Source organism: Semicossyphus pulcher, unplaced genomic scaffold, assembly GCF_022749685.1.
Source record: "Semicossyphus pulcher isolate SPU_LCO1_2020_fin unplaced genomic scaffold, fSemPul1.0.p SCAF_3, whole genome shotgun sequence".
Lineage (NCBI taxonomy): Eukaryota > Metazoa > Chordata > Actinopteri > Labriformes > Labridae > Semicossyphus > Semicossyphus pulcher.
The window spans coordinates 34419686-34431529 of NW_027211704.1; the positions used below are offsets into that span (position 1 = coordinate 34419686).

At 41.1% G+C, this 11844-nt stretch overlaps 2 protein-coding genes across 2 annotated transcripts; one reads left to right on the plus strand and one right to left on the minus strand.

Moving 5' to 3' along the window:
* The first annotated feature begins 346 nt into the window (after positions 1 to 346).
* On the plus strand, positions 347 to 2566 carry polr2j (RNA polymerase II subunit J). The gene is made up of 3 exons (XM_069678522.1): positions 347 to 518; positions 2182 to 2290; positions 2369 to 2566. Exons 1-3 carry the CDS (start codon positions 376 to 378, stop codon positions 2468 to 2470), a joined length of 354 nt encoding a protein of 117 aa, XP_069534623.1. The 5' UTR covers positions 347 to 375; the 3' UTR covers positions 2471 to 2566.
* Positions 2567 to 4751: 2185 nt separating this feature from the next.
* On the minus strand, positions 4752 to 11528 carry LOC138605895 (deoxynucleotidyltransferase terminal-interacting protein 1). Its single transcript, XM_069678353.1, has 13 exons — positions 11195 to 11528; positions 10507 to 10577; positions 8835 to 8931; positions 8401 to 8499; positions 8217 to 8276; positions 8082 to 8138; positions 7100 to 7158; positions 6974 to 7016; positions 6194 to 6252; positions 5622 to 5682; positions 5414 to 5485; positions 5182 to 5237; positions 4752 to 5077 (listed from the first exon to the last, which is right to left on the minus strand). Exons 1-13 carry the CDS (start codon positions 11267 to 11269, stop codon positions 4969 to 4971), a joined length of 918 nt encoding a protein of 305 aa, XP_069534454.1. The 5' UTR covers positions 11270 to 11528; the 3' UTR covers positions 4752 to 4968.
* Between the last annotated feature and the right edge of the window lie 316 nt (positions 11529 to 11844).

Genomic DNA, 11844 nt, shown 5'->3' on the forward strand with positions numbered 1-11844 from the left:
CAACACGTATGATGAAGAAAGAGAGGAATTAATATCTAATAAAATACAGTAAACTCAATATTACATTGAGGAAACTGTCATAAAAGACAAAATAAAAAGTAATTCTTTTAAATCTTCTATTTAATAAGTGCTTCTTCTTTTTCTACAAACCAACGTTTTAATTAATTGTAATGAGTAACAGAAATAAGAGAGAATTTTGGTTTATTTATGTATTTTTTGTTTTTGCTCTCCTGCCATGTAGGTGGCGGTAATGTATATGTAAACTGGTTTGCCAACTGCCTTTTTTAACCCATAGAAGAAGTCGTCGGCTTCTTGTTTTGAAGAAAGTGCTTCCGGTTGGTAGTAGTTGGTGGTACTCGCGCTTAGATAGAAAAGATGAACGCACCTCCTGCCTTCGAGTCGTTTCTTCTGTTTGAAGGAGAGAAAAAGATCAGCATCACTAAAGACACTAAGGTCCCAAACGCGTGTTTGTTCACTCTGAACAAGGAGGACCACACTCTGGGAAACATCATCCGAGCGTAAGAGGCTCACTGAGCTAACAGCATGCTAACACACTATCAGGACACAGAGCAGAGCCTAGCAGCAGAGGCTAGCAGCGCTTACATTATGCTAACAGACTCAGATAGTATGTCACTGGAGGATGGTTTAGTGAAGCGGCTGTTTCCCCGTGGGGGACAACCGTCAACGGACCTTGATGATGATCACATAGTCGTTGGATCGTGAAGTGTCTGTCCGGTTACACGTCCTCACCGCCGTTAAACAGCCGCTTCCCTCGGACAATCTAGGAGTGTGTGCAGTGATTCACCTGTACTGTTCAGGGGAAGCACTTTAATATAGTCATAGGAAACAAAGACACTGTTTTAAATTCACTTGTATTTACTGTGTAATAGGAGTGAATATTTGCAGGTGCAAAAGTGAATACTTAGTTTTTCTCAGTTGCCTTGGTCCAATTCTCCGTTGACAGTTGAAGTCGTCAAAGCAATATGTAAAATTCTTCACAACACTTTGCACAACAGATAGACGGTGAAATGTTTAACAATTAGGCAAATGACCTGGCACAATTGTCTACAATTTGAACGATAATTGGTTTTATTTATCTTTGCAATAAAATAGATTCTTGAAGTTGTAGAAGCTTTTTGAAGTTTAATAGTTTTACTCTCAAAAACATGTCAGAATTGTTTGATTGTGTAATTCTTCAAATACAGAATACTCTATCTAATTGTCATGTGATGTCCTGTATCTCTTATTTTTTTGCTGATCTTGTCCTGTACATGCCTAAGTAGTGTTTTTAACCAAAAATCTTCAAGTCAAACGTATCACTCTCTGTGGAACTGTTTGACTGTGGAGATTTTAAAACAAAGGCACTTCTGGTTTGCATACAGTAAATCACACCTTCTGACACTGACCTGGTGGCAGAGGTTACAGACATTAAAAATAACTATATAGATATAGTCACTGTTGTCGCTGATGGTGGTATTTGCTTTTTTAGCTCATATAGTGGAATGTGTATTAATTACAGTCTCTTTCATAACCAGCTAAAACTCATCACAGGAGCTTTAAGTGATGGGAACAGTGCTACAGTAATTGAGATGTGTTGTTGTGTTTGACCTTTTCTTCTTCTGTGGTTTATATTAGTAGTAGTACATGTCTGAAGTACTCGAGCTGCACTCAGTGGCCAATATATTGATTATACCTGGCTAGAGAGGTGTTACTGTTATTGACTTGATATTTCATGACATGAAGATGATTATTGTACTTGCTACCTGTTCATGTGAAATGAAATAGCAGCTTGTTTAAAATACATCCAGACTGTCTGATCTCGGGTCAGTTTAAAAGGCATGAGGAGAATCACTACAGCGTAGTATAGCGATAACTTTAACGTCGCTATCGTATCGATACATAGACACCAAGTATTAACCTTTATTATACAAGTTTTATTGTATTTATATTGAATTACAAATGAAACTTTTAAATCTAAAAATGATAAAAAAATAAATGCTTATCATTTCCCCTCGATGATGCTGAGTGTGTCTCTAGTGAGTCATTTACTTTAAGTTGCTGCTTCAGACCCTAACCGTGTGTGTGTGTGTGTGTGTGTGTGTGTGTGTGTGTGTGTGTGTGTGTGTGTGTGTGTGTGTGTGTGTGTGTGTGTGTGTGTGTGTGTGTGTGTGTGTGTATCAGTCAGCTGTTGAAGGATCCTCAGGTTCTGTTTGCTGGTTATAAAGTTCCTCACCCTCTGGAACACAAGATTGTCATCAGAGTGCAGACCACACCTGACTACAGCCCACAGGTAAGACACACACACCTGACTACAGTCTGTATTGACAGGAAGTGATGTCATGTTCCTCATGATGTGTTGTGTTGACAGGAAGCGTTTACGAACGCCATCACTGACCTCATCAGTGAGCTCTCTCTGCTGGAGGAACGCTTTAGAGTCGCCATCAAGGACAAACAGGAAGGGATCGAGTGAAGCTCCGCCCTCCCGATGATGTCACGTCCTGTTTGTAGCATCTGTTTCTGTTTGATTATTGATTTATTTTTATAAATAAAGTGTGTGATGTCACAACTTGCAGTTTGTTTGGTGTGTGATGTAACATTCAGTGTTCATCAGTATGAGGCAGCCATGACGGGAAACCTGTGACGTCACGATCTGGATCAGAGGCCTGAACTACAAACTGAGCTCATCAGGGGGGTACACTACGAAGCAGGATCAGCGGTTCTCGAGGTAACTTCAGGGTTAACTCCGAGTTTTCAGTCAAACGAAGCTGGTTTACTTCTTACAGGGGTAGATCACCATGGTAACTTATGCTGAACACCTGACCTGCTTCGGAGCAGGTTATGTTCGCGATAAGAGATCAACCTGAACTACACAGCACCCATTGACCAATCAGGTCTCTTGATTTAGGAGCTCTGAGCACAGATCATGAAAGGGAGGAGGGAGAGAGACCGGCAACACACTTCCGCTTTACCGTCTGATTTAATGAAATATATTCATGAGCGATATTGATCGTGCTTTACTGATATACATCTACAACAGGGACTGATAAAAACAATGGAGCCTGCTACTGCTTTAAATTGTGGTTTTATATCAGTTTTTATTTGCTCCATAGTTTGACACGACTGAGAGAATAAGGTCTAAATCTGTCATTAATGGAACAAAAATACATCTGTGTAACGTATTAATTTCATGTAACACACGAGTGTTATAATAAATACATGGTGCTCTAATGATCAGTGATATTATTACATTGGCACATTTACACAGTCTGTATTTCTTTTGCTACTTGGCCGCTGCAGCTGAGTGGATTTTAGTCTGGATTATGTGTAGCTTCTTCGTATCTTTCTAAAATCACATTTTAAAAAAATCAGAGTTTGTAAAATATGCCGAACAGCTGACAGCAGACTTGCCCGTGTTTAGATTGGTCATCTGCTCCAAACAACGGCCCTTTCATGTGAACGTGCTCATAGAAACCCTGGGATGACTCGTCGAGTGGGGCTGGATTCACGAAGCATTCTTAGGAAAGAAAGTCATCTAAGTGCAATTTTCTTCCTAACTTCCTGAATTCCTGAATAAAGTTCCTTAGTTTTTTTCTTATGAAGAAACATCAGAAGAAAGTTCGGAAAAAAAAGAATAAATGAGATTCTTGAAAGCAAAGTTCTTAATTTTCTTAAGTTTCTTCACAACTTTAAGATGACCCTACACGTCTTAAAATTGTGACAGTGAAAAGGTCAGCCTCTACATTCATCCATTTAAACATATTTTAGACAATCAATTCGCTGAATTTCAGTTTTACTATGTTCACTTACAATAGCGAGCATTTAGTTATCCATTTATTTAGAATGTTAGCATGTCACTATTGTTTATGGTGTACATCTCATATCTACTAAAGTTAAGCTACCAAATGAGACAGTTAACATTTAAAGGGCCTTTAACCAAAGCCAGTAACTAATGTTTGAATATTTTCCTGTATGGGAAGTTACCTATTTAATTAAATCATTGAACTACAGTTCATACTTTTTTTTTTCTATTATGAATCAACAGACAGATAAATATTGTTATTATTATTGTTTTTGTAATTTGTAAAACATTTTTGCCACCCATGCTGATTTCAATTCATTGAAATAACACTTTGGTGCCTTGTAGTCAGTAATGACAGGCCTTATTTACATACATAGTTCATCTCATCTAAGAAGTTCGTAAGTAAGAAAATAAAGAAGTCCGTATGACATAAGACTGTTCTTAAGAAAATAATAGTGAATTCCTCTCAAGATTTTAATTTTTTTCTTACGAATCTTCCTAAATTTTGTCTTAAGAATATGTTTGTGATTTCGGCATCCTGTGACAGTTTAGCACGATCTCCTTCGTCTGGTCAAGTGAAGGCAGATCAGGAGAAGATACCCTGGGTCTGTTGAACTTTGTTCATAGTTTAGGCCCCAGGTAATACAGGGTGATCTGGCTCCTGGGTTTGCTTTCGTCTGATCTGGATTAAATTGGTTTATTCCAGATTAAACTGGCTTTATCCAGGCAGATCCAGATTAAGCTGGTTTGATTTATTCAGATCCATATTAAACTGGTTCCATACTGTGTGATCCAGATTAAACTGGTTTGGTATAGTCCAATCCTGATTAAACTGCTTGTTCCAGATTAAACTGGCTTGATTTAGTCTGAAACTGGTTTGAGTTAGATAAATCTGGTTTGATCTGGATCAGATCAGATCCGTTAAAGAACAGAAGGTAAACGGGTCCACATGTAACAAAAGATGTTTTTATTTATTTTTTTAAAAAGCAGTAAATATAAAAACAGAAGCAGCCAATCAGAGCCTGACGGTCACATGATAAATTCCTGCTCTCTGATTGGCCCATCGGTTTCTACAGAATCTGGCAGGGTTTTTCTACAGACACCTACAGTATGGGGGTCAGAGGTCATGTGATCAGCATGTGTGTTAGGGGGCGGGGCAGTCACAGGGGTCAGAGGTCAGCGTCTCTCTGAGCCTCCATTGCTCGCTGCATCTTCTCCACCATCCACAGAGGAACTGAGAATGGCTTCATCTCGTCCATCCTGACGTCCGGACAGTCCCTACACGCACAGACACACACACAGCAGTTACCCTGGCAACTAAAGACAGAGATACACCTGTGGCACTGGTAACCATTTAGATGAGGGGATGATGCCAGACTCACTTGTACTCGTCACTGCGAGACAGGTCCTGGATGTCCTCCTCGATCAGCAGATAGGCCTGCACACGCACACACACACACACACACGAGTCACAGTGGTGCAGTTATACATTTAAACCTCTTCCTGTGTATTTCTAACGCTCAGTGATTTGTTGTTACCATGGAGCCGTCTGACATTAAAATGACACTGAAGTACCTTAAATACTGCAGTACTCATTTGTGTGTGTTTCCTCACCATCTTCCCTCCTGTTGCCCTCATGTGGTGTCTCTCTGCCAACCACTGCTTATCCTTTGCATCTGCTGCATACTGACACACACACACACACACACACACACAAATCCACATCAGACATAAAAGCTGCAGAGCACTCACAGATTTGATGGATAAAAACACAGCAGACAGAACATCAGCTGATTGTGTGTGTGTGTGTGTGTGTGTTTACCTTAAACATATCTGCGTGTTTGATATAGATTCGTCCTCTGGTCCCGCCCATCCCAAGCGCCCTGCAGTGACATCACAACACTGTTCAGCTGTTTGACATGTTTAGGTGTTAATACATTGTTTCCATGATGTTGATACAGTTTTCCCTCAAAAGCAGGAAAATATACAAAGAGTTAGTACATACAGAAAAGTACTATCGGGACATAATGGAGGTTCGAACCTTGTTGATCTTATAGACTTTAGACTTTTAGCACAACTATTTCGTTTGCTAGCCGCCAACCACTGCTTGTACACATCACAGAAACTTTTTTCTTTTTAAATAGACAGGTTAGGCTCCAGCTGAAGGCTAACAAACTACTTATGAATCATTCTATAGATGCCCTCAAGTCCTCTCCATTTAACTCTAAGAAGTCCTTCATGTCGGTCACATCCAGAGAAATCACATCCCTGACAATGTTTATTTCATGTTTATTTATCTACAATAAATGTATACACAATGTTTCCATGTGTTGATATGATGTTTACACAATGTTTATATGATGCTAAGATGATGCTAACATACTGATGACTCACTTGTTCGCTCTGGAGCCGAGAACAAACGTGCTGCTTTCGTTCAGTCTGGACGGTTCCCACTGAAACAAACATGGCATCATTCGTCTTATTGTCAAAACAAACGGACAGCAGGTTATTATTGGACTCTTGATAGAACAATTGCATTTGTGGAGATTTATTTAGTGAATATTTAAGTCATAAATTGATGATCAGTAGCTGTAGGAGGAGGCTATGGAACAAATACGGAGTGTGTGGAGCAATCAGTGACTGCTGTGTTTCATACCTGTTATCTGAGTGCCGTAATATTCAGGTACGTGCTGTTTTATTTGATATCATTAAGCTTTTGTTCTGTTTACAGCTAATGCTGTCTCATATATAGTCATGTGACTGTTGTCAGTTAGCTGCTCGCAGATCCCAGCCAGAGCAGACTTCACACAACACTTTAAAATGTAGCGTATTAATCTTTTAACCTGAGAGCACATGAGGCTAAAGCTAACGCATAAGACACACAGCGATGCTAGCATGAGGTCATCAAAGCCTTCCATGTTAGCTTCTACTTTTCTTGTAATGCTAATGTCACGCTAACAACGCTGAGGTGCCAGTTTACATTTAGGCTTATTGAATTTGCAGACAGAAATATAAATGTTCACACAGGTTAAATAAATAATAATATTCATACAACCTGTATATATAATATATTATAGATCTGTGGATTCATATATCAATTGAACTGCTCAGTTAGTTTTTGTTGCACCACCTGTCGGACACCTGTGTGATTGACAGTTCCTTTAATAGACTCACCTTTGGTCCCTCTCTCTTTATGGGATCAGACTTGGGCTTCGCCCTGAAGACAAAAACAGTCACAGGTTTGTCAGGTGTTCTAGTCTACCTGGATATTGATGATGATGTCACCTGTCAGATACTCACTGAGTAGAGTAGCCGTGAGGTCTGTCAGAGGCGGCCGACACACCTGGACGAGTCCTCCTCTGAAGACAAACAACGATCACATTCAATGATGGTAATACTGTCAGCCGTCACACCTGTGTGTCACCTGTTATGTTCGTCAGTCATTACTCACACCTTTCAATCACCTTCACCCCTGTTGTCACCTGTTATGCCTATCAGTCACTACTCACACCTGTCAGTTAGCCGCCACACCTGTGTGTAACCTGACACACCTGTCAGTCACCGTCCACACCTGTGTGTTAACTTTCATACCTATCATCACCGGTCATACCAGTCTGTCAAACCTGTTGTCACCTGTCAATCACTGGTCACACCTGTCTGTTAATTGTCAATCACAGGTCACACCTGTCAGTCACCCGTCACACCTGTCAATCACCCGTCACACCTATCAGTCAACCTGTCACACCTGTGCCTCCTGTCAAACCTGTCGCACATGTCAGTCACACCTGGCTGATATGTGTCACACCTGCCAGTCATGTCTGTCTATCACCTGACACACCTATCTGTTATCCATCATCCCATTCTCATGACGGTCAGTCACACCTACCACATATGTTGGTCACACCTGTCACAGCTGTCAGTTTGTCACGCTTGTCTGTCATCTTGTATGCCGGTCAGACACACCTGTGCGTCTCCCTTCAAACATCAGTCTTTCACACATTTCTGTCACACCTGTCTTATTTCAGCTCTTTGAATCATCCTTAAAATCAACCGTTATGGAACCAGATTTTAACACGTTTCAGCCCAATAACTTTGATCCGTTCACACATTAATGACTAAAACTTTGGACCGATAGAAGAAAAGTGAGAACAGAGTACATATAACTTAGATAAATTAATGAACTTCGAAAATGCTGTCAGTTATAAAACACGCAGCTTTCATTGGGCTAAAACATCCACCTGTCTGTCTAGGAAACACCTGAGGTGGTCCAAGATGACAGTACCTTCTTCATGAGGGGGCTTCCTCTCTGAATGAAGTCTTCATCAGCAGGTCTGGACCTCTGACAGGACAAAAGAACCACATCAGAACTGGACCAGGTAACAACATGGTCTGCATGTTTTCATTGGTCCGCTCCTACCTTGTTTGCGACCTCTGACCCTGCCTTCTTCACCTCCGCCTCTGGAAACATCAGTTTGGCCTGGTGATGACATCAGAGAAAACCATGGTGACCAACAAGGAAAACAGAGGGAGAAAATCACAGATTCATAGGCGGGTTACTTGACCAGCAGGGTCAAAGGTCAGAGAACAGCAGGTGATCTCACATGTTCCAGGACGTTCCTGCAGGCTTCTTTGATCAGCTGATCAGTCTGAATGTCGTCACCAACGTTCTCCTTCACGTTCTCCGCTGCTTTGTCAAAGAACTGCAACGAACACAGCAACATGAGAACAACACCTGTTCACACATCCGTTCACACACCTGTTCACACATCCATTCACACACCTGTTCACACACCTGTTCACACATCCATTCACACACCTGTTCACACACCTGTTCACACATCCGTTCACACACCTGTTCACACACCTGTTCACACACCTGTTCACACATCCATTCACACACCTGTTCACACACCTGTTCACACACCTGTTCACACACCTGTTCACACATCCATTCACACACCTGTTCACACACCTGTTCACACACCCTCATTCATGTTGACATCTACTAATATTTATAAACACAGAGATTTCTGACCTTCTGGTACTTTCTGAAGACAGCCATGATGTCATCATTGAAGCTGGGCTGAAGCACCGCCCTCAGCAGGTCCATGGACACCTGAGGATCAGTGTAGCTACAAGTATACACACACACACACACACACACACACACACAATTAGACACACTATAAACCAATATGAACTATTGCAACAGGAGGACCAATATGATACCCGTCAGTCATCTTTTGACACATGATGATTGCATTTTCCTCTCTGCAGGTTGCTATTATCAACATTTATCATTAACATTATGTTTTCATTCATTATTTATATCAAACAGTTTATAATATATAATATAATATATAAAACTGCAGCAGGAAGACTGTAAGAACACATCATTTTTCATCCAACATGCGTCTCAGTATCATGTTAGTTTAAAACAAGACCCTCAAAAGGAACCTTGATAAACATGCCGGTACAATTAATCAGAACAGTCTGTCACACGTTCCTGTTCTGTACATTAAAGGGGCGCTCAAACGCAGGACAAGAAAACTCAAAATTGAAGGCAATGCTGTAGCAGCGAGTTGTCACGGCAACGTGCCAATTGTCGCATTACTTCACGTAGTAATTTATGTTATTGCAGCGTGTAGGTATAAGTTACTATGGAACACCAGGTGCAACACCAGTGCAGCAGACGAGGCACCTGAGATAAGAAGATGGAAACAGAATGGCTGGGTCTTTGAATTTTTTCAACCTTCTTTAGATCAAACTAAGCCCTCCTCTCTACGACAAACACCTCGTCAGCTGCGTTCTTATAGAAACTGTCGACATTTTGGTCCCCTGTATTATGACAGCTAAAGTTGTTTGAATTTGGGGATATGGGGCCGCAGAGAGTATAGAAGCACAGACCAGAGGGTCCAGGCTGGGAGCTCGGGGCGGTGCCTGAATGTACCACAGAACCAGAGGTTGGCAAGCGAACATGTTCAGCAGCCTCCCAGTGAACAAGGCTGGACCTCAAAGCCCTGTTTGATGACAGGGAACACAGTAACAAGGTGGACTTCTTGCCAGGTTCGGCTCATTGCACCACATGGGTGAATGTACCATAAATAACTCAGGCCTCCAGATGATAGCTGGACCAATGCCCAACCTCCATCTCCCACTTCAAGCTTCTTCTGTCCACACCAGAACAGGCTATATCTTCATTGTTCCCAGAGTCACAGTCCTGGCTGACGCCTCTGTCGATCACCTTGGCACTCTATATTCCCTGTCATCAAACTGAAGTGCTTTTTCTGATGGGTACCTCCGGACCAAACAGTCAGCTAATAGGACCATCAGCTGCATGTTGGTCAAATAGCTCAGCTAACAACCTCAGTTAGCTTAGCTTTCTGTCCCTCAGGAAACTCTGTAAATCATAAAGAGTTGAAGCAGAGCAGCCGGAGGACATCAGAGAAAACTAAATAATACAGTAAGAAACACTACACTGCAGCAGCGGCCATTGTTCGTCCATCAAATTTACTCTGATTTGAGTGAGCAGAGTTTTCATGGAAATGCAGCCATCAACGCTTTCATCATACCGAAGTGCGTCTAAAGCTGCCATTTTCCATGCATCTTTAGACATAACATCTGAATGACCCTCAGAGTGAAAGAAACCCCTTTTGACCTGCGGACAGCAACAGAACCAGTATGTCCCAGTATAAACCAGTACGGACCTGACTGCCATGTGTGAGCGTCGTCCTCGTCTGTGAATCTGTCTGTGTTTGATCATCAGGTTCCAGGGGTTCTACACACACACACACACACACACACACACACACACACACACACACAGACACAGACACACACAATAATGTGGGTGAATTAATCACTCAAGAAATAACAGTTTTTCAGAACAGAACAAACATGGAATAATATTTTAGACTGCGCAGAGAAACCTTGACAATTTTGATTCTATTCATTAATTTCATAAAACAGAGAACCCGATCACCATGATAACAACAGTCATATAAGGGTTAAATGATCGCTGTACTATGAACAATCTATGGTTACGTTTAGAGCACACAGTATTAATCAATTTGACAATTAAAGGATAAGACAGCAACTTTTTGATAATCACAAACTCTTTGGTGTCAGTTCTCAATCAGAAACTCCAGGTGTTTAGCACTGTTTACACTGACTTATGGGACTACAACTCTGCTCAACACAATATTGACAGATCAATAATCAATAATAGAATCAATAATAATTTTGGAGCCATGGCGTCATCTATGAGACACTTTACTGCATAACTAAAATAGCACCGATATCGAGACACTGACAAAACAAAACATAACATTATGTGAGTTCAGATCAGTAGCTGGCTAAGCTAATGTGTTAGCCGCCGTTAGCTGTGGTTCGTACCGGACTCTGTTCCGGCTGCTCCAGACCGTCCTGCTCCAGCCAGTCCCGGCCTCCCTCACTGCGGTGAGCTCCCATTGTGCAAACGATGCTGACAAAATCCGGTCCAGGTCCAACCGAACTACCTATGCTGGGCTATGCTAAGCTAACAGCAGCTAAAGCTAACAGCGTCGGATAACGGTTATTACAAAGTACCGTCACCGGCCTGTTTTCAACGCGTCGCCGCTTTGTTTTCGTGGGTCACCGCGCTATGAAAGATGTTTACTGATAAACTGATAATCAGTAATCGATTCTGACAGTCGATGAGATTTGTTTCCAGGAAGTTACGCTTCGTGTTCTTCCGCTAACACCGACACGAAAATGTCTTCCGGCCATTCATTTCAAAATAAAAGCCAAATCTTCAAGTGTCTAAACAAAACGTTTTTTAAAATATATATATATATATATAATTACAGTTATTATCATCATTATTATTATTTCAAGAAACTTTCATCGTTTTAACTTTCAAGTCCTAAATAAAAAAGTTGTCATGATTATCAGTTAAAAATCTCTCCTATCAGAACCCAGACATTATGACAAAATATAGTTCTTTAGTATAAAGTAATATAAATAAATAAAATAATAATATATATATATGTGTGTCAATCAAAGAT

Coding starts and splice junctions, on each gene's coding strand:
- polr2j (XM_069678522.1), top strand. CDS start 376: ATGAACGCACCTCCTGCCTTCGAGTCGTTTCTTCTGTTTGAAGGAGAG. Junction 519..2,181: donor CTGGGAAACATCATCCGAGC/GTAAGAGGCTCA, acceptor TGTGTGTATCAG/TCAGCTGTTGAAGGATCCTC. Junction 2,291..2,368: donor CACCTGACTACAGCCCACAG/GTAAGACACACA, acceptor TTGTGTTGACAG/GAAGCGTTTACGAACGCCAT.
- LOC138605895 (XM_069678353.1), bottom strand. CDS start 11,269: ATGGGAGCTCACCGCAGTGAGGGAGGCCGGGACTGGCTGGAGCAGGAC. Junction 8,277..8,400: donor GCAGGAACGTCCTGGAACAT/GTGAGATCACCT, acceptor TGTCATCACCAG/GCCAAACTGATGTTTCCAGA. Junction 5,238..5,413: donor GGGCAACAGGAGGGAAGATG/GTGAGGAAACAC, acceptor GTGCGTGTGCAG/GCCTATCTGCTGATCGAGGA.